Raw genomic sequence first — 21,920 nt, forward strand, 5'->3', positions numbered from 1 at the left:
TGTTTTGCATGCACCGGGCTCGGCGCATCATACTAACTGCATTGAATTTTCAATTCCAAGTTGAATACATGTTAGCTGTAGCGTTTCATATGCCATGTCTAGAATAGCCGAGCCTGCTATAGTTGCATTTTTTTCATGTGTTGCGTTGCGTGTTGGGTTGTTGGAATTAGCTTAAAGTTAGGGGTTTTTTTTTTTAATTAAAAAAACTGCTTCGATTGTGGATTTAGTTTGTGAGTGTTGTTCTATTCTCATTATCATCTGTAAAATGATTAATTTTCTAAAACCATCTTTCTAAAATGAATTTTCTAAAATGTTTAATTTTCGATTGTTGGGTTGTTTCTTTATTTCTTCATTCCATCTCTTTCTTAACTTCTGTTTTCTCTATTTTATCAACGATTGACTTTACAGCAAACTCTTCTATCTCAGGTTGGTCGGCAATCACCAACCCGGTAAGTGATTTTACTTTTAAATTTGTTTGGTAACAGAAGCTAACTTCAAGCCTGGCAATCTTATTATTACCAGTTATTTTATCAATGTACACTTATTTTTCATATAGCAGTACACAATTTTTGACACAATCACTATGCCCATGTTAGTGTCCAGATTATTTGAACTTTGCCTATTCTGATTTAATACACCTTTATGACAATCGCATACAGTTTTGGTGATTAGAATTTAGCCCATTATTTTCTTGTTTTGCTCATACAAAATTGCACCATTGCAGGGAAGCAGGTCAAACTGTTGGGGGAAGAGGTACTTATCTATGGAACTTGAAATTCTGATTATATATATCTTTTACCATTATGCTCAATAGTTTAAAATCCAACTGTTTATTCTTTGGCCTCACCTGAGATGCATGCAATAGACTTGCTTCAGTCATGTAATTGGTTTGTTGAATGTCACTTAATTACAGTGGAGCTTGTCATTTATGTTGTCACCTTGTCTTGCAACATCTATTTCAAGGTTAAAATTCTTTGCAAGCCTCACGACTGCGCATCCTCAGCACCGTTGGTCCCCATACGCCGCAAATCAGCACCGCCACCGATGCTAACAGGTTCACTCTCTTGCTCGCTCCCTTTCACTCTCTTGCTCTCTCGCTCCCACTCTCGGTCTCTCTCTCTCTCTCTCTACCCCTTCTTCTATTTACCCAACTGTGAACTCTTGCTTTCTGGTTGTTTATTCTACCCATTCAGTTTAATTTTGTCTTTCATTTCTGAAATGGGTTTGTTTGAAGTGGTTTCATTACCAAGATTTCACTTCTTGAGGAATATTAGAACATGAAAATAATTGCAAGCAAAGTAGGTGCAACCATTAGAATCAATACCAAGAAAATGTCTGAAACAAAAGGCTCGGAATGGTATTACCCCAATCAAATCTACTGTTGAACATTTTTTTAAAAACAAACCAACCAATTAACATCGTATGGTGCACCGTCAAGAAATTTCAGAGACTTCTTGGTAATGTAATTTACAAAATGAGCTCAAACTATGGTGAAACAGGATTCATGAAGCCGACCTAAGCAGTAGGGACAAGGCTTTGTTGAATGGAGATCAATAGTATTGCTGCTGAGGATGCAATGATAATCAAATGTTGGGCTACAGTATTGCTACAGTGCATGTGAGCAGAAATTGCTGCAATTCTGTGAACAGTACTGCAGTATGAACAATAAGCACTACTTTTTTCTCCTCAAGGAAGATTGCTTCAGCATCAATCATGCATGACTAAAATTCTCGGCTTAAGCAAAAAATTTGATCCATATAAGGAACAGACACTTGCACCACAACGTTAAAGCCTCACCCCACCTCTACATTAGAATATTGTGTTTGACAAAGCGAACTGAAGTAGCACAGGAATAGGTACAAAACACAACTTTTACTGAGCATATTGCCATATTCTAACAAAGAATTGTAGTCATAATGGCAAAATACTTGAATAATATCAGATTCTGTATGGAAAACTGAATTATACACAACTGCGCCTCACGCAAACATGCAAAAATAGTTTTAAGTAAATGTTAGTATCTACAGTGCCAAAATGCTATGCCGAAAATGGAAAAAAAAAATGCTAAGGCTCATAATTTATGAGAAGAAAAATCTTAACTACAATTAGACAGAAATCTTTGGATACCTTGTCATCCCTTCGCTTTCGTTCCTTCTCCTTTGCCTTCTCTTTCAGTTCTGTTTTGTATTTCTCAAAGATCTCCCTGAAGAAGCTCTCTTCCACATTGAACTTGCACAAGGGCATGTGATAATGCTAGTTCATGACAAAAAACAGAGCAGAGAGAAAATTATTTCATAGAAGTTTGTGGGAGTTCAAAATAATAATAATAATAATAATAATAATAAAAGGGTAGGCTTGCAAATACTTTGATCTACAATATTAAACTAATTTTTGGGTGCAATTTCTTGATATATACACAATTGTTACATTTTAACATGGATACAGGGCATCAGACACAGAATGTGGCATCTTAGCAAGTCATAACATGTAGTTGCTACCAAGCATGATTGTTTATGGTCGGGTTGTTTTGGTAGATAAATAAGAACACATTACTGTCAATCATTTCCCCCATCCATCTGTACATAACCAACAAAAAAGGACATGGGTCCATTAAAGCATCAGGAATGATCAAAGTACAAGGAGAGGAATAGTATTGCTGCAGCAAATTCCTAATAAATGGAAATAGTGGCACCAAATGTACATTCTTCTGAATGTTTCAAAAGAAAGTACAGGGTGCAGGATTCCATATATCTAAATAGGTGCCAAACACATGAACACTAAATTCAGGTGAACAGGTGTCTGTACATGTCACTAATGCTGGTTTGAATTCTTGTGGAAATGTAAAGTAACACAAAACCATTAAGGCTATACAACAATTTTAATTTCCTGAAAGAAGAGAAATAATATATACATATATAGAAAGAGATGTGAACAAGTTCTAGATTTTCTTCTAATGACTTAAATTCACATTTCAATATTTGACAAGTAATACCATGTCTCTTGTCTATCTTCAACGAGTTGTTTGCAGTCCTCCCATTTTGAAGATGCAGTTACGTCCTGAATGAAGTAAGCAATCAAATGAAAATTTGAAAGGAAAAAAAAAAGAAAAGAGAAAGCAGAAGTCTTGCATCCATTTGGTAGACTTATCTTTTCTTTTTGTTCTTTTTTTATTTTTTGCACAACTGTTGGCTTCTAACTCTGTCCCATTTTGTTCTAGCTTTCTGCTTTGCTTTCTAACAAAGGACTTAACATCCGTGAGGCACACGTGTTCTCAACTACTGATGGTTATTCTTTGGATGTATTTGTGGTTTATGGATGGCAAATTGAGGTATTTCTTAAATTCTTTTGTAACATCTTTATACTAATACTGCTTTGCTTTTGTGCTATTCTGTTTTCCATATTCAAATAGTTTGGTTCCACTTCTAAAAATGTTTATGCCATTGCTGTCTCTATCTGTTATGGTACCTGCTTTTCTCACTGTAGTGTATTCTTTCCCCAATCTTTCTCTCAAAAAATGCATAGAGAAAAAGTGATAGAAGAAATCAAAATAATAGAATCCTACACACTGTTACTTCTCCTGTTGTATGATAATTAATGTTATGTGCTTGCTCTGCAAATATTCTGTTCCCTTGTTGGTGGTATGTGAAAGCAAGAAAAATGCTTATTTTACTGATATTACATCTCATCTAGATGGTTGTGTAGACTAACTGTGCTTATGCCGGGACAGTGAGGCCCTGCAATAAGGAGCATTGTGATTATATTTCTTTTATGACAGGGATCTGTGGTGAGTCCAAATGTTGCTGACTTTGCAATGTTGTGGTCAGGATACAAAGGGATTATGTGAAGCTACGGAGAAAGCAATTGCTAGAAATGAGGTAACTAATTTGTTTCCATTCTATGATTAATTGCTCCTCCAAATATATCCTAAGATAATTTGGATGCTTTTTTTCCTTCAAATATATCCTATTTTTCATTCTATCTACTTCTATGGTTTGACTTACAAGAAAATTTACATGACTGAATGGTTGTACCAGTCGTTTTGGTAAATTTGTAGAGATCCAATTCGACAAGCATGGGAAGATCTCTAGAGCTGCAGTTCGAACATATCTTCTTGAAAGATCGCGTGTTTGCCAAGTCTCTGACCCAGAGAGGAACTACCACTGCTTTTACATGCTCTGTGCAGCCCCACCTGAAGTGAGCTTATGCAATCGAATCTAAATCACTGCTGGCATGACGCACAATAACCATATATAGTGAGCTAACAGTAATATTTTATTCCAGGATGCAAAGAAATTCAAACTAGGAGACCCAAAAACATACCACTATCTAAATCAAACCAATTGTTATGAAGTGGCAAATGTGGATGATGCAAGGGAATATCTGGAGACCAGAAATGCCATGGATATTGTAGGAGTCAGCGAGGACGAGCAGATGCGTGTGTGTGTATGTGTGTGTATCCACTGTGCAAAAACAGAGAAAATTATTGAAATGAGCCATTTTATGAATCCAAATTAATATAATGAATTTTATTTTAATTTTTTTTGTAGGATGCTATATTCCGTGTGGTAGCTGCAATACTTCATCTTGGAAACATTGACTTCGTCAAAAGGAATGAAACAAATTCTTCAAAACTGAAAGATGAGAAAGCACACTACCATCTTCAAACAGCTGCAGAGCTACTCATGTCAGAACACTAATCAACTTGACCTATTAAATACTGTTTGGTACATCTTCAAGACTTCAACTATATACTTATATCATCTTAATATGCTTATATCCAGGTGTGATGAGAAAGCACTTGAAGACTCACTTTGCAAGCGTGTGATAGTAACTCCAGATGGAAATATTACAAAACCACTAGATCCAGCTTCAGCTGTCACAAGTCGTGATGCCCTGGCAAAGACAATATACTCCAGGCTTTTTGATTGGTAAGTAAATCAAACACACCTCTATGAATTTCAAATTTTTTTCCCTTCAGACTGATAGCACTCCAACGTCAGACGTTTATACGCCTGCTAGATCAATTGTGATTTTACTTTTTTTTTTGGTAAAAATTTATGTTGACTAAGGACCATCAATTTAGCGCATAATTGAGCTCCTATTCCTCATATTTGAACCCTTGGACAAGTTGCATGAAAAATGAATTCATGCCTTGATGTATTTGTCCTGCTGGAGATTTGTGGTGAGGTGGAAGTTTAAGATATAGATGTAGGATCTCAATTATGTCAAAAGAGAACTTCATGAAGGGGGTGTCAGAAGTTTTAAGGACAAATATTTAATCAAATAATATATTGTTGTGTTTGAGAAGAGAGAATTTTACGTACAATGCTCTTTAGAGATTTTGGATTAAGCCTTTGATTCAAGGGAAAATAGTTAATCAGATGTGAAATAATACTGGCTGCACAATGAAGCCAGATATTGAACTACAATACTTGTATCTAAGACACCTATCTGCCTTTGCTTTAGGAGGAGCATCCGAAAACTCCAACAAATAACCAACTGTACAAGACAAAAATAAACAACATTCTAGCTGTAGCAAAATTTTCCAATAGAAAAGGCAGTAATACCAATAGTAACAGTAGTAGCCAATAGCAACCAGATACACCAACTACGGCAGCATCAACCAACTACATGGCTCCATCAGGATTTGCAGATCCAACCAATCAAACAGTAGCAATATGTACAGCAGTAACAAATAGCTCACTATAATAGTCCCAGATTTTAGACCATAGCACAGTTGCATCTGCCCTACAGTATAGCTCAGCTAAAGGTGCATAGAACCTCAATAATAGCAGTAGGTATACTAGAACCAACCACTGCCCAGTTTCAGCAAACCCAAGCAGCAGATACACCAACTCAAACATAGGATTACATATGTTCAACCACCACATAACGAGAGCTATGGGGGTGTTAAACACATGAGAGACCCATTTTAAGTAGTATAACAACCATCAGTTAGGACCAAAAGGAAAGAACAAAATACGTTGAGAACAAACACAGTATAGTCCTTAGCCACTCAATCCACACTCTCAAATCACACATAAAACACTCAAGAAAATATATGCTCACATTCATCTCAACCCACCAAACAAAAAATTTCCTCATAATATGTATCAGCTTGCCAATTTGTATAACAAACATTAGAAAAAAAAAATATTTATATGCTCAACATCACTCAACCCACAAGTCTCACTAGCTCCACACAAGTTTTATTATTTAGGACGGTAGTTCCCTACCTTGCTAGGGTTAGGAACCTTTGATAAAGCTTCAGCTTCAGTTGATCATCTAGCTTCATCAACATCAGCTCAATTTTATCCATCTTCAGTTGATCATCTAGCTTCATCAACATCTATATCAGCTGCACCTACTACATTTGATGCCTTTGCTATATCTTCTACTGAAGCCAAATACAGGGCTATGGCTCTTGCAAGTGCTGAAGTTGCTTGGCTTCACATGCTTCTTAAAGATATGCATATATGCCATTCTTCTGTTCCTGTGCTTTGGTGTGATAACTTGTCTGCTCTTTCTCTTGCTGCTAATCTTGTGTTTCATGCTCGGACAAAGCATATCGAGATCGATTATCATTTTGTGCGCGAAAAAGTTTCAGCTAAGCAACTTCTTATTCGTCATGTGTCTTCTTCTGATCAAGTGTCATATATTTTTACCAAATCTCTTCCTGTGTCTCGTTTTCTTTTTCTTCAATCCAAGCTTTTAGTTGGTCTCCCACCTTTCAGCTTGAAGGGGCCTGATAAAGCTTCAGCTTCAGTTGATCATCTAGCTTCATCAACATTAGCTCAAGTTCATCCAGCTTTAGTTGATCATCTAGCTTCATCAACATCTATATTAGCTGCATCTATATCAGCTGCACCTACTACATCTGATGCCTCTGCTATATCTTCAGCTACTGCAGGTGCATATAGGAGATCTGCTCACTCTGGTGTGTATGATAGTTGCAAGTCAACTATTGGTGTTCATGATGAGAGACCAATACAAGCATCTAGTCTGTGTACATGAGATCATTTTAATGCTAATGTTAAAAATAATAAGCTTATTATCTACATCCATTTTGGTCATTGCTGTCACAACTCACCAAGCTAATGGTCCAGTTTTCCATTTTTTGCATTGTAGGTTGTTGCTTTCTCTCTCTCTCTTCAAAATTTTTTTAAATCCCATTTGTGCAGCAGCCACAATATTTGTTCCTTCCCATTCTCATTGACTGCATGCTTTGGTTCTTACCATGAGATGTTGTAGTGTTATAACTGGTTTGGCTGCTGTCCGTGGGTCACAGCCAGTTTTTGATCCGAGCATAATTCTAGGGATACAGTGAATTGCCATGTTAAGGTGATCATTGCAAAGCCCATGGGTGGGAATGAGCATGGTATTCATCTTTTTAGTTAATCTCTGTTAATTTCTATTCAAATAACTTCAAGCTTGTGATCTTGAGAACAGTTCTGTATATTTGTTAAGTTTCTGATATTTGGCTTTAAGTTTATAATAAAACTTTGCTATTATAATAAACTTTATATATATACATTCTTTGCTAATGTTTGCCTTGTTTATTTTTTTTGTAGGTTGGTTTTGATGACGTTCGGAAGCATACTTGCAAATGAAGATCAACTGTTGAATTTTTTTCCTAAACTGATGCTTAGTTGTAGTTGCAAATTAAGATTGAGTGTTGATTTTTTTTGGTGGACTCCACGTTAGTTTATTTTGGGATTTACTTTGATGGTTTTTTTGTGATACTTAATGGATTATTATTAAGGTTGTTTGATGGATATATTTTGATTTATAAAATAAATTATTTAGTGAATTTTTTTGTGGAGTGCTGTATAATAGCTACTGGATTTCTTAGTACAATTAAAAAGCTATTGGGATATGAGCAGGGATATTTGTGAAATAATAATTTAAATTGAATATAAAATATGGAACAAGTTTAGTGATGAATTTGTTTCGTCATTTGTACTTGTTATTATGACAAAGTGATTATTCGTCACCAATAAACTTTTTTTGTGACAAAATTTACTGCAGTTAATATATGAAAGTTTTTATTTATTTTGTTGTTTGGTGACTAAAAATTTCGTCACGTATATATATATTTGTGATGAAATATATTTCGTCACCTATGTATGACTTTTGAAGACGAAAAATTTCGTCACCTTTACATCTTATTGTGACGAAATTATTTCCTCATCAATGATCAACATGCGTGACAAATTTATTCGTCAACTAAAGTTATAAATATGGTACTGAATAACTATTTGGTGACGAAAATGAGAATTTTTGGCGACAAAATATTGTTTTATTGGTGACAAAATTATGACTTTTAAAGACAAAAAATTTCGTCATCTTTACATCTTATTGTGACGAAATTATTTCCTCATCAATGATCAACATACGTGACAAATTTATTCGTCAACTAAAGTTATAAATATGGTATTGAAAAACTATTTGGTGACGAAAATGAGAATTTTTGGCGACAAAATGTTATTTTATTGGTGACAAAAAATTTCGTCGCTGAAGTAATTTCATTGGTGACGAAATTATTTTTCGTCACGTTGGTTTTTAGTGATAAACATTCAATGACGAAACCGGTGACGAAAATATTTCCTCACAAATATCTATAGTGACGAAATTAGCTCTTTGAAGACAAAAAAATTTCATCACTCAAGGCCCAACTTGTTGTAGTTTCTTTCCACTTATTTGCAACTTATTCAACTTCAAATTTGAAAATGCATGCTTTACTAGTTAAACCAAAAAAAAGTTAGGTCGTTTGCTCTACGTAATTGGTATTCACCTCAAAATGCATAAAATAGGCTGAATCGACTTTTATTTCAATCCGTGTTGGACCGATCAATATACGAATAATCAAGTCTTTAGTTTACTGGTGGAATACATCGCATCAACCTGGGAGCATTAGCCAATCTGGTACGTTAATTCATGTTCCTATGCCCATTCCAATCTTGTCTAACTTCGCTAACTCCCTCTTCTCAACCCGTATATTGTTCATTCTAAAAGTACATCCTCCTATTCCATCTTTTCTCGAATCTCCTTTAACGAAAGAAATAGAAGGTCGAAAAGGAATACCAAAATCTAGTTCACTTGCTGAGTTTCTTTGCATCAATGGCTGAATGGTTAAAGCGCCCAACCTATACAAGAGGCAAATTGGATTGACTTGGAACGTTTGGTTCAATGGCTACTCACAAAATTTATACATATAGCTCGCCCTTATACCTTATGGGGCACTTCACTTGCTCAACACTTGTTCTTCACTTGCTAGGGAAAGAAAGGGATAGATGACTGAAAATCCCGCTTAGAGATCGCAACTAAAGTTAGAGTACGAGTCAAGGTTCTAAATATCGGCCGGTACGTGCCGTACCGGCCGGTTCGTACCGTACCGGCCGGTTCGTACCGTACCGGCCGGTTCGTACCGGAAAATTGGAGTGCCGAGTCGAATACTCACCGGTATACTAGTGAGAATGAATTTCGCGTCTGTAGCGGTCGATTCTTGATACGTATCGGCCTGAATCCGATACGTGAGCGATATAGTTTCGATACAGTCCGGTACAGCTGAAAATGGAGCAAAGCACCTGCAAAAATAATTGAGCAAAGCAAACCCAAACCCATCACCGATTTCAAGCTTCTTCGTTGAAGGTTTGTTCTCTCGTGCTCTGTTTGTATTTGTCATGCTTTGTTTTTTCTTTTGGTTGAATAAGTTATGGTTTTGCTTGTTAAGTTGTTGTGTTCAGTTTATAATTTGTTTTTTGTTTTTTGTTTTTTTTTTTTTTCTGTGGTTATTTTTTATTTATATTATGGTATGGGATGGCAATGAGATATATTTTAATATATATTTATGATTCTTCACATATTTATATATATATATATTAGGAGCATTTATATATATTGAAGCAAAGCTCTGCAGATCCCTATTAACCTTTATATTTGTTTTTCTATTTCAGTCTCCTATGTGTTGATTAGTTTCTTTGCAAAGTCTAACATTATGTGCACCAAATTCTGAATCATATTTTTCCCATTTAATCATTTTCTTTGAAAAATTATCTAACATTATGATGAGAGGTGGAGGTTAGTATTGTATTAGTACCTTAACTTTATCGGCATAGAACTCAAGAGCAATTGTTTTTAAATGCACAATATATAAGTTCAGAAACTCAATATATTTTAAATGCACATAATTTTTTATATATATTATTAAGTAAAAAAATATTTCCACATCAATTTTATATTAAAAGTTTAACATATATGCCAAATAAAAGCTTGAGACCAAAATAAATACATATCATTTAGTTTAAAATGAGTCAAAAGTGCCTTTACATATCAAAATTTTGATTAAAATGTGATAAATTAAGGTTAAAAGAGTCAAAAAATGCATAAAATTGAGTTTTAGAGGGATTGCTAATGATTTTTGAAATTTCACAGCCGCGACGCCTGATACCCGATATATACTGGTCGATACTACTAATACCGATACTCCGCGATCGATACCGTTACGTTACCCGATACCGCGATTTAGAACTATGGTAGGAGTACCATCCATCATCTCTTACGAAGCCCTGATTACCTGCCAATTCCATTTGATCTATTGCTCTACAACTAAGGACGAGATCACCATCACATGAGCTTTGAAGTCCTGAAATGTTCTCTTTAATAGGGCCACCTTGACCAGGCTCTTCACCATAGAAATTTTACCCGAAAAACTAGAGCACGGCATAAGCTAAAAGCATTTGTTTTTTAAGTGGAAACAATGGTGTTCAAAGCATTGTTCTACATTGTCTTGTTATTGTAGTGTTGCAAATAAATGAAAAACAAGCTAGAAAACCAAGTTCTAGGGATTGCTCAAGCACACTACAAGGGTGTTGTACAAAGACGTGTAAGTTCTGCTCAAAGTGTGCTTAAAGTCCACTAGAGCAAAGGTGATAATTCGTCTTCTGCAGAGGTTCTACAACCACCACCTGAAGCGCATTTTAGCCTGAAGACCAAATCGGAGATCCTGCTAAGCACACTTGAAGACGATCATATGGATTTCAATCCAATTAGATTTTGGTTTAGGTTTTCTTTTTAGAGGAAACATGAGTTCCAGCATCTTTTGATTGAGAGGGAGAAACCTAGTGCATTCATAAGTTTTCAAAAGCTTTATGAAACACATGCTCTTAGATCTTTGAAACAGATCTGAATGCATTTCCACATTATATTGGAAGTTTCTTGATCGAGTGTTTCGAAAAAAAACACATAAATTTGCATTGCGCACTAAGCCTTGTCCCTTGGCGTAATGGGATTTGAAGTGACGATCGACCAGTCACGCATGTCTCTGTTCATCTGTGTATTTGGATGTTTAATAAACAAGTGAACATGCCTTTTTTCCACAATTTTTGGCAACTATTGCCCCTTTGCACTTGCATTGCAGCAACAAAATAGCTAACCAAACATTGTTTCTAACAACATTGTCAAATGTGCCCTAAGCCTTTGAAAAAAATTCTGAGTCTCTCTCTTGATGTCATACCGACGAAAGTCTGAATTATCCTGTAACTAGGGATAGTATGTAGCCATAAATTTCAAAAGAACACCAACTATATGATTATAATAATAATGATGATAAAATCACCCACCCTAGATTGAAGCATTGTAGAAATCTAGATGTGCTATAAAAATTGCAAAAGAAAACTGACACAGGAGTCATGCAGAATATATCGATCTTGCCAAATAATATGGACATTACCTCCACTTCTCCTGAAGTATATTCTGGATCCAAATTTGAAAGGTGGACAAGTGTTCCTTGCTCATGTGCACGCTTCATTCTTTCCTCCCAAGGCTGAATCGCGACAGAAAGAAAAAAGAAAATGCTATATTTACAGCCTCAATGGTTGTATCCAGAGCCCTCCCTCTCAATGGTTGAAAAAGGATACTATTATCAATTTTGTCTTTGATATAAAAAAGGAGAGGGACAGATTGCAGTATATGTCAGCATTATCACAGAAAAATATGAACACATTGGCTGGTGCTTCCAGCACTACACTGATTTAAAAAACAACAAAATGGTAAAAAATCACAACCACATGCTCACAATATAAAATAAACTAACAATGGCATAAATCGACTTTAATTCCTACAAGTTAGCATAAGTACAGAAATTTTGCTATAGATGCTGGAGCTAACCAAAAAATTGTGATAAAAAAAAAAAAAAAAAACCTAGATATGAATATAATGGAAAGCTTCTAGATAGGTCTACAATCTTAGAGGTTTTGAACAATTAATTATGGTTAGGAAAGAAGTGAGCCATCCTTATTTGTAGGGTGTCTCTAGATGCACCCCAGAAAAGTGGATGGACACCCATCTCAAACTTGAATTTCGTTCTTCTTTGGGGTCGCGGGGGTGGGTGGCAGCGGAGGTGGGAGGCGGGCATGCTCACTGGAAAGGGTACGAAATGGGAAGAAGGGGATTTCGTTAGTTTTGTATATGGGACCAAACGACAATGTTTTAAGCTGTATGAGTTGAAGCATGATCTGAGCCGTGAAATGAGAAAAAGGCTGCATGGCACAATCTCATTACATGGACTATTCGGTCAGATTTTTTTGAAAAACTGGGGAGAAGCCAAAGAGAAGATAGAGAATGTATATTCATGGCACAATGGAGAGCTAATGTCAAAATTTTAAATGAGACTAAATTCTTAATTACTAGAAAATGTAGGACAGGAAAATAATAATAACAACTGAAACACATCAAATTTCATAAGCAAATATTATACAGAAATAATAAAACAAAAATATAATATGAGGGAGTAAGGACCACTCACAAGTGGCTTAAACCATTTGCTTCTCTCCAGCAATTATGTTACAAAGAAAACATGTAAGAAACAAAACATAATTTCAACAAATAGACTATTGCAATACCAATGCAAGAAACTAATAGCACACACTACAAAACATAATTTCAACAAATAGACTATTGCAATACCAATGCAATGAAAACATGTATCAAACAAAACATAATTTGTTTGTTTTTCCTTGCCAAAAACACAAGGAAAAACAAACAAATAAATAAATAAAACAACGCAATCAACTATATAGCACACACTTCCATGTTGAATAACTTTTATCATGAACATAAGTTTGCCTACTACACCACAAGGATGCAGGGAAGATCCAAAACTGGCTGAATTGAGTTGCCAGCATTGCTGGAATGATTTACACACTACAAAATATCATGCAACCTTCCAAGCAATACACAACCAGCAGGGCAAATGTGTTTCTAAAGTTTTTTGCTAAACGGGGGGCATGGATGGCACTTGATTTATCTGCAATGTAAATAATAAGAATTTTACGTAGTGTGCACAGCAATCTTTTGAGAGCCATTTGCATCAACGTTTTGAAAAAAAATACGAGTCCCTTTTTAACATTTAGAATATGTTTATGCTGTGTTTGGTTAGGGGATTTGGAGAGGGATTTGGAAAAGAAAAGGGAAAAAGTGTGTGAAACTAGGTGAAATATAGGCATATTTTATTCACATTTCACCTACCTTTTCCGTTTCCCTTTCCAAATCCCTCCCTAAATCTTCCAACCAAACACAGCATTAGAGTTCTATTTGCTTTAGGCTCGTGCAATTAGTCTGTGATTATGCAATGGAACTAAATACAAAGTTGTGTATTTCAAGCAATATTCCTGCACAATATAATTTAACTGCCATCAAAAAGTTAGTAGTCAGTAAATCTACGAACATGCTCCCTAATTTCTTCTCCTCTCCAGATCACTTCGTCCTTGGGAAAACCAACAGACGTGACAACTTTTTACATCAACTTAGTGTATATGGTAAGAACCATAAGGGCATGTATATTTCCAAGCTTGGTGGCAGAATTGCTTGAAACTTCGAAAGATGATACTGTAAGAAACAAGCAAGACTTGGAATATACATGAGTCCTCTCTTTTTATAGGGCACATCAAACCCGTTATGTTGTCATGTTTTACGTTGTCATATTTAGAAAAAGTATACTAAAGATTTTTTTTATTTATTTTTTAAGTTTTGGAATGTTACATTATACCCGTCACGTTGTCACATTTAGGAAGAGTATATTAATGAATTTTTAATTTTTTTTGAGTGTCACATCATTGGAGTGTCACATTAATATCTGTCACATTGGAGTATTATATTTTACCTGTCACAGTAATAAAATTGTATAGTTGTCTACCAAAATACTATCAAAATAAAAAATAAGACCACACAAAAAGAAAGTCTCCACTAATAGGACTTAACAGATCACTAAAAAAAAACTTGTACTATTGGAATACTTTTTTGTGAGATGAGATTTATTGATAAATATCCCAAAGAAATATAGGCTACCTATAATTATTAGCACTTAAGCATGATAATGCTACATAATCAACAAAAAAAAAAAAAATCCAAAAAGGTATCTAAAAATTTATATCAATGAGGTACATTTTTATTGTCACATATATAATTCATATCATACCAACTTTAAATATGCTATACATGGATTTAGTGATGCTGCTGCGCGGATTGCGCAGCAGCAACTGTTGTGCGTCAAAATAGGTCGATTTTAGGACCTATTTTGATAATCCGAACCGTTCACATTTTAGAATACATTAACTAGAACATGCCTGAAAAAAATTAAGTTAATCGGACATCGTTTACCTATTCATCCACTTACATTTGTATTCATTTTAATGCTTTAATTTACAGTTATTATTTATTTTTAGGGAAATGCTAGGTTTCATGAAGAATTTTCATGAAAACTGTCATGAAAATCATCTGCACCGTTAGATCAGGTATGTGTCTCATGATCCAACGGTGCAGATGGTTTTCATGACAGTTTTCATGAAACGTAACAGGACCCTTATTTTTATAGATACAAATGTGTGTAGATGAATGAGTAAACGATATCCAATTAACTTGATTTTTTGCAGGCATGTTCTACTTGATATATTCTAAAATATGAACGGTTTGGATTATCAAAATGGGCCCCGAAATGGGCCCATTTTGACGCACAACAGTTGCTGCTGCGCAATCCGCGCAGCAGCATCACTAAATCGGCTATACATACCTCAATTTCAGAATAATTATCAAGATATAAATTTTGAACGCATAGCATTTATTACATTTTGGAGTAGTTTAAGTAGTGCTAAACAGCAGGGACAACATATCTATTATTACTGAAAAACAAGCCACCTTTATGTCAAGCTCATATGCATATGCATCTGTGGGTGGGAGAGTTGTTATAGTACATACAGACATGTAAAGACGACATATATGTCTGAGTAGAGTTTTTCAGACTATGATGACAATCCAAACAACCAAAACAAACATATAAAAAACTAATTAAACAAGTAGTGATGACTCTTTTTTGCAAAGATCAATCTTAGTTATGAACCCAAACTATATGATCCTCAGGAAGGAAATGGCAAATTGGAACAGTCCCTGGCTTGACCTTGAGCAGTTGAAAGGCCAAGTGTTTCGGATTCCAATCCGATGTGTCGGTATGGCACACTGCAACTGCTTCTGCTTTCGTTCCATCGACGCCTACCATCGAAACCTTGTACGCCTTTATTGTGGTTTGTGTCGTGTGGCAATAAAACACCGTGTGCGCGTAGTCTTGCTTATGGCACACTACGGCTGCATCGCTTGCCATCTTCTTCACTCCTTCAATAGTGTATGTTTGCAAAGGGCTTTCTTTTTTGACTTCTGTGGAGATTGCTTGGATACTTTTCCCAAGCCTGGTACAGCAGAAATCAATCATGGACTCTAGTGAAGTCGCGCAATATTTCGCTTCTCCTTTGATTCCAGGCTCTTCGCATTCTTTGATTGTTTGCTTGATTGCCTTGGCTTCCTTGGAGTTGGGTTTCACCGAGAAGTAGTCAAGAATTTGTGGCATTTTCTTGGATGAAAAGGGTATTTTCTCGGCAACCTGGCGAGGCAAGAAAGTAGTTGACGTGGTGGTTTTAGTGAACTGCAATGTCATTTGTGTGTATTTTTTCAAGTCATTTTCCAAGAAGAAACGAACGACGTTGGGATTATAATGGAGTTGATCCTCAGTAGCACTGAAACCGTAATTGACTTGGCCAGCGCTGATTACGCCGCCATAGACGGGCTTTCCTTTCCCTGCATCGACAAATTAAGAAGATAAAATTATGAGGTTTGTGATGTTTTCTTTCCTTTCTATCTATTTCTCTCATCTCTTTCCTACCTCTTTGTTCTCTCCATGATTTAAATGAAGGGTTGTTGGCAGTGTTGTGGTCAAAAGAATTTATTTAGTAGTGTCATTTAATTAATTGTCATCGATGTCATTACATACTTCTTTAGTGGAGAAACAAGTTGTGAGGATTGGAGGATGGAGTGGAGAAGGAGGAGGTAGTGGCTCATATGTTTTTCATCTATCTTTGTTTGTTTGTTTTTTTTTTTTTTTTCGTTCTCTTCTTATTTAGGTGAAAATTGAGATGAAATTAACTATGCCCAATCACCGTTCAATTAATGATTCCCTGCTGTTTGTTTGAGTAAAAAAATTAGTGGACAAATCAATGCATGACAATTAATTATCTTTTAGCGTGATTATAAAAATCTCTATTTATCAATAAGACAAATAGGAAATGGGATCACTACTGTGTCTAAGGCACAACAGTGACTGTTGTGCTTCAATTTGAGGTGCATTATGAACTTATTTTTATGATCTGAATCGTTCATTTCGTAAGGTTTATTGAGTACTTTATGCATACCAAAAATCATATTAATCGGATATCAATAACTGTATGATCGAATTACGTATTTTATGCTATTTCTCAAAAGAAAAACTTATTATTTATTTTTTGGTTATCGATCATTAGTTATTGATATCCGATTAATATGTTTTTTGATAAGCATGAAGTGCTCAACAAATCCTTCAAAATGAACGGTTCAGATCATAAAAATAAACCAATAATACACTTTAAATTAAGGTACAACAGTCATTGTTGTGCTAAATACACATCAGTAATCCCAATTTCAGAGAAATAAGGACATATAAACTCAAAAAATTCACAAACAATGCTCAAAACAAGGTAAGTCAGCGCGTGACCTTAATACCGTCAAAGTATAATAGCAAAGAGTTAGTGATTCAAAAATTAATGACCGTGAGTCTTGCACCCCAATAGCCAGTAGTGAAATTTGGACCCTTGACCTCTTGTCTGCTAAAGAGTCACTCTTGCATCTTGACCACCAAATCATCACTTTCTTGTTTTTTTTGTTTTTTTTTTTTTGATAAACGTGATAAATTACATATGTTACGATTAACGGATCGATTTAATATTTTATATGAATAAAATACATAAAATATTTATCAAAATAAATTATTCGAATCAGTGAAATAGAACTCAAACAACGGCATGAACTGGTGAGCAACTGCCTCCTTCACAATTGCCCCTTGTTTTACATGGAAGCAAATACTGTTGAAAGTTACCAAGTTAAAAAAATAAAATGACAAAGAGGAAAGGAGTCTATAGCCAGAGTTTGCTCAACATTAATTAGGCCACTCAGCCCTAGTCCAAGGCTTCTCGAGAAAATTTATATGTATATGTACTAGTATGAAAGGCCGTGTAAGGCACGGGTTATTATTAGCGGTGCAACTTGGATAGATTGAGGTAGATTGAGAGATTGTTCAAACTCAAGTCAAGTTGTGTTGACAGCTGTCCAGACTCGCCAAGTCCGAATTGTAATTCGAGATTGTCTGACCAATCCCGACCTGAGTTAAATCCGAATTATCCAAATTACTCGAATTGTACATAAATTTCAATTTTTTATTTTATTATTTTACTGCATCTAAGTTAATTAATTCGTTAAAATTAGACTATTTACAATTTTTTTTATTCTTATAAAATAATTAATAACATCAAAACAAATAATTTTTATAATGTAATAGAGATGCCATTATGAGGGTCTTTACAATTTATGAGTCAGAAAAAATAAATAAATAAAAATTTGTATTGTATTACTTATATATATATATATATATATATAATGTATATTCAATATGATCTAAGAATCTAAATTATTTTAAAATCATCTAATGGTTAATAATTTATATGTATATTCACTATTTTTATATATTTAATTCGGGTTTCGGGTTGTTTGATATCTTTATTTAAGCATGACCAAATTTAATTCAGGCTTTTGAATTTTTGTCAAAACTCGTACCAAATTTAAAAATATTTTGTTCAAATCCTAAAAAATTTCGGGCTAGGCTCGAGTTGCTTAAGTTGAGCCCGCCCAAACTGCACCCCTAGCTACTATGGCCTTTGATTTCAATGTTTTATTGATTAGTGGATGTTTGGGATTTGCTTATTTTTTAACTTATTGACTTTTTACGTAAAGATGTGAAGAAAAATAGAGAAATGATGTGACAACTTGTAACAAATACGCTGCTTATTTAGCAACTTTCCAAACTTTTACTAAATAAAATGGAACAATATGATAATTTTTAAAAAAAATTTATTTTATGTTTTATACACTCCAAAAAATAATAAAAATTGCATTATAAAAGAAATAATAATAATTCTATAAAAAAGATAAAAGAATAATCATTTCATTCCCTTGCACCTCGTTTTGTTGCATCTCATTCCATTCCACTACCTGAATTTTTTCTCCAAAAATAAGATTATTTTCTTACAAAATTAGATAAAATAAATGATAGAATTTTTTATTTCTATTGTAAGGTACAATTATGGAATAAATAGATGAGCCAAAGATTTAGCTCAAATGAGTGGACTTTTTATTTTATTTTATTAAGTTTGATTAGGATGGGATAATCGAATGGTGATATAACACACCAATGATCATGTGGTATTAACATTACACTTTCATTTGGTTTGGATTTTATTAAATTATTTTTAGACCTATGCAAGGTGTGGACTATTATTGTGATTAATTTAAATTTTCAAAATGCAAATCTTCTAACAAATTACTTTGTGTGGTTCGATTTTTTTAAAATTATTTTTAGACGGAATTTCATTTGTTTAATAAATGTTTTTGTACTTTATTCAATTTTTTTTAAACTTTTAAGATTATAATACATCTAAAAAATAAAAATTAAAGGACTAAACTATTAAAAAAATCACTAAAAACAAATGAGAACAAATTCATGTGTACATTTTTGTTCGAATTTTTATTTATTTTAAATAATTTTTTTTTAATTAATTTTTAAAATTTTTTAAATGTATCACTTGCACATACATTCTAAATGGAATACCTTAAATGATATTATCAATTTGTTTAGTTTGATTTTTAAAAAATTATTTACGAGTTTTTAAATTTTTAATTAACTTATTTCATATTTTTTTAAAAAAAATGATGGGTACTTTTGGTTAAAGGTTTAAATTGAAAAAAAAATAAAAAATAGATAGAGTTAATTAGTGATATAATTTTTAGTTTAAGATATTAAAATAATAGTTGAGGGGTTAAAATATAATTTGTCAAAATTTATATTAAATAGATAAATAATACAAAGGTACATAGATGGGTAGGCGTTGCTGGGCCCAACTCACATGGGCCAATTCCAAAACAAACCTTATATGAACAATAAAAAAAAGTCAAGTAGTAAAGACAACTATGGGCAAATGTGGAAGAAACAGGTCAAAATACAAGCCATGGTAACCAAAGAGCCTCTTCTATATATAGATATATTATTTTAGCCTTCATTTTTACAAAGATTTTAGTAAAATAAAATCTCATTTTAATATTTAATCTACAATCTCAAAAAATTTTAAATCATTACTGCCTGGAATGGAAGACTAACCAGGGTGTAAAAGATCCTTGACAACCTTAGGCATAGGAGAGTTTGGCAGAACCGAGTTCCAGTATGCTTCAGGAGATAGAGTTGCATGACTTACCACCAACATTAACTGTATAAAAAAAATAAAAATCTTATTAATTAGCTTCTCACTTTGAATACCAAAAAAATTGCATTAACTTACATAAATACTTATTTATTAGGTGAATTATTTTTTGAAGACTATCTTAAGGATTTTTTTAATATAAAATAATTGTTTTTAGGAAGCAATAAAAAAATTATTTTCAAATTTTGATAAATTATTGTTAGGGGATCTTTTTTTAAGATCCATGTTATTTATATTTTATAAGATAAAGAACATACAATATTTTCATAATAGTTAAGGTCCTTCAATATTTTCACAAAAAACATTCGACTCAGAGAAATTTCGCTGGACTCAGAGAAATTTCGATCTCGGTAAAGAAAAATTTTAATTTTCATAAAGAAATTTTGAAATTTCTCTGGTATGATCACATAGAAATTTCATCAAGGAACCTTAGTTAATAAAAAAAACATCTTGGACCTCAAAGTTAGAGAGGAATGTTTCACTAAATTTTCTTTATTTTTATACAAAAATGGAAACGATATGAATGATGATTGTTTTCAAACTTTTCATTATTTTTTGTTTTCAAAAACATAAACTAAAGTAAAGAAAAGTTAAACAACATTTGTTGAGACATAAATACATGGACAAATTATATCCGTGGTTTCTGTAATTTGTCTCTTATATCAATTTAGTCCATATAGATTCAATTGTATTAATTTTACTTTTTAATTTTTCATATTTGTGATGGTTTAGTTTAAATTAATAACATTTAATAAGAAATTGGACAAAAATAAAAGGCATAATGCACCATTTAAAAGAGATAGACCATTTTAAATTGGACACAAACTCCTCATTTAGTTGAGGAGTGTGAATGAATTATTTTTGCAATTTAATTTTAGTTCAATTTGTAAACAGCGTTATCAATTAGATTAAATTGATATAATATAAAAAATTCAAAAGTAAAATTAATAAACAACAACTAAATTGCCACAAAAGATAAACTATAAGAAGTAAAATGTAATTTATCCAAAATAGATATACAACATATATATATTCAATTATTAAAAGCACACAACATAACAGACGAAACTTCCTCACGCTTTTTCTATTTTTCAAGAATGCTCCTCAAATTTCTAACTGTAAAATTTCATATCTAGCAACGATTTTAAGTGCTTTTGAAAATATTCTAATTGTATTTAGTTAGGAGATTTGCGAAAAGATTTGAAAAGAAAAAAGGAAAAGATAGATATATAAATAAAATATACATATATTTCATTTAGTTTCACGCATTTTTTTCTTCTTCCTTTCTAAATTCATTTCTAAATCTCCTAACCAAATACAGCATAAACTATTTTCAAATTCTACCCATCTTTGTTTATTAAACCGCTCAAAATTGCAAAAGAAAAAAAAAATTACATATATATATATATACATATTGACAGAGAGAGAGCGCGCGAGGGGAGGAGGGTACAAAACAAAATCCCAAGAAAATGCTTTATATGTTACGAGGATTTGGGAGTTGAGAAACTCACAGAAAGAAATGCAAGGATAGGTGGGAGGTGGAACTCCATGGAAAGCTACAGTACAGAAAACTATGATATCAAAGAGAAAGAAAGCTTCTTAGTATAGGTAGCTTAAACTTGGAACTTGGAACTTGGAACTTGGAAGTAAGAGAAGTGAGATTGTGATATTTATAAGTGAGTGTTAGTGTTAGGACTCAAAAGACTGTAGACCTCTCTCTCTCTCTCTACTTAAAAGAGTGGACCCCCTCCTCTCTCTCCCCGGCACCAAAAGCAACATGCATTAAATATAATTATGCTAAATAGTAGTGGAGTAAAAAAAAATTAAATCAAGAAAGACATTTATTAATTATAATTATAATTTTTTTTTCATAATTAACAATAAAAAGATAATAATAATTTTTAAATTAATATTAAGTACAAAAAATTAAATAAATTGTTATAAAAGTATTTCACATAAAATTTTATAATTAATTTCGAGTAAAATCGAAATGAAAGTATTGCGAGTAACTAGTGTATCATGGATAATGTAAAAAAA

At 33.3% G+C, this 21,920-nt stretch overlaps 2 protein-coding genes across 14 annotated transcripts; one reads left to right on the plus strand and one right to left on the minus strand.

Annotated features, from left to right (window-relative positions):
- The first annotated feature begins 250 nt into the window (after nucleotides 1-250).
- On the plus strand, nucleotides 251-7,876 carry LOC145802129 (myosin-12-like). Of its 13 annotated transcripts, none has more exons than XM_082894767.1 (11): nucleotides 258-449; nucleotides 725-753; nucleotides 914-1,054; nucleotides 3,029-3,066; nucleotides 3,218-3,328; nucleotides 3,825-3,875; nucleotides 4,035-4,194; nucleotides 4,282-4,449; nucleotides 4,548-4,684; nucleotides 4,782-4,928; nucleotides 7,572-7,876. In XM_082894767.1, the coding sequence occupies exons 4-11, from the start codon at nucleotides 3,062-3,064 to the stop codon at nucleotides 7,702-7,704; spliced, it is 912 nt and encodes a 303-aa protein (XP_082750893.1). In that variant the 5' UTR covers nucleotides 258-449; nucleotides 725-753; nucleotides 914-1,054; nucleotides 3,029-3,061; the 3' UTR covers nucleotides 7,705-7,876. The 13 variants fall into 13 exon arrangements, 12 of the variants coding, with proteins under 12 accessions (XP_082750900.1, XP_082750893.1, XP_082750892.1 ...); XM_082894765.1 differs by having other exon boundaries at nucleotides 259-449; nucleotides 964-1,054; XR_014344512.1 differs by adding an exon at nucleotides 7,129-7,378 and having other exon boundaries at nucleotides 251-1,054; nucleotides 7,572-7,810.
- Nucleotides 7,877-15,134: 7,258 nt separating this feature from the next.
- Nucleotides 15,135-21,690, minus strand: LOC114319491 (BURP domain-containing protein 3). The gene is made up of 3 exons (XM_028266517.2): nucleotides 21,395-21,690; nucleotides 19,784-19,889; nucleotides 15,135-16,122 (listed from the first exon to the last, which is right to left on the minus strand). The coding sequence occupies exons 1-3, from the start codon at nucleotides 21,431-21,433 to the stop codon at nucleotides 15,383-15,385; spliced, it is 885 nt and encodes a 294-aa protein (XP_028122318.2). The 5' UTR covers nucleotides 21,434-21,690; the 3' UTR covers nucleotides 15,135-15,382.
- Nucleotides 21,691-21,920: the final 230 nt, after the last annotated feature.

Source organism: Camellia sinensis, chromosome 11 (assembly GCF_055761805.1).
Source record: "Camellia sinensis isolate YWXY chromosome 11, ASM5576180v1, whole genome shotgun sequence".
Lineage (NCBI taxonomy): Eukaryota > Viridiplantae > Streptophyta > Magnoliopsida > Ericales > Theaceae > Camellia > Camellia sinensis.

What these genes read in the sequence shown, in the direction of transcription:
- LOC114319491 (XM_028266517.2), bottom strand. Translation starts at nt 21,433, where the DNA reads ATGGAGTTCCACCTCCCACCTATCCTTGCATTTCTTTCT. An exon ending in CTATCCTTGCATTTCTTTCT is followed by an intron (nt 19,890 to 21,394) that starts GTGAGTTTCTCA and finishes TTTTTTATACAG; the next exon opens with TTAATGTTGGTGGTAAGTCA. An exon ending in CAAGGATCTTTTACACCCTG is followed by an intron (nt 16,123 to 19,783) that starts GTTAGTCTTCCA and finishes TTGTCGATGCAG; the next exon opens with GGAAAGGAAAGCCCGTCTAT.
- LOC145802129 (XM_082894766.1), top strand. An exon ending in TTTATGGATGGCAAATTGAG is followed by an intron (nt 3,329 to 3,824) that starts GTATTTCTTAAA and finishes TGTTGTGGTCAG; the next exon opens with GATACAAAGGGATTATGTGA. An exon ending in ACAGCTGCAGAGCTACTCAT is followed by an intron (nt 4,685 to 4,781) that starts GTCAGAACACTA and finishes GCTTATATCCAG; the next exon opens with GTGTGATGAGAAAGCACTTG.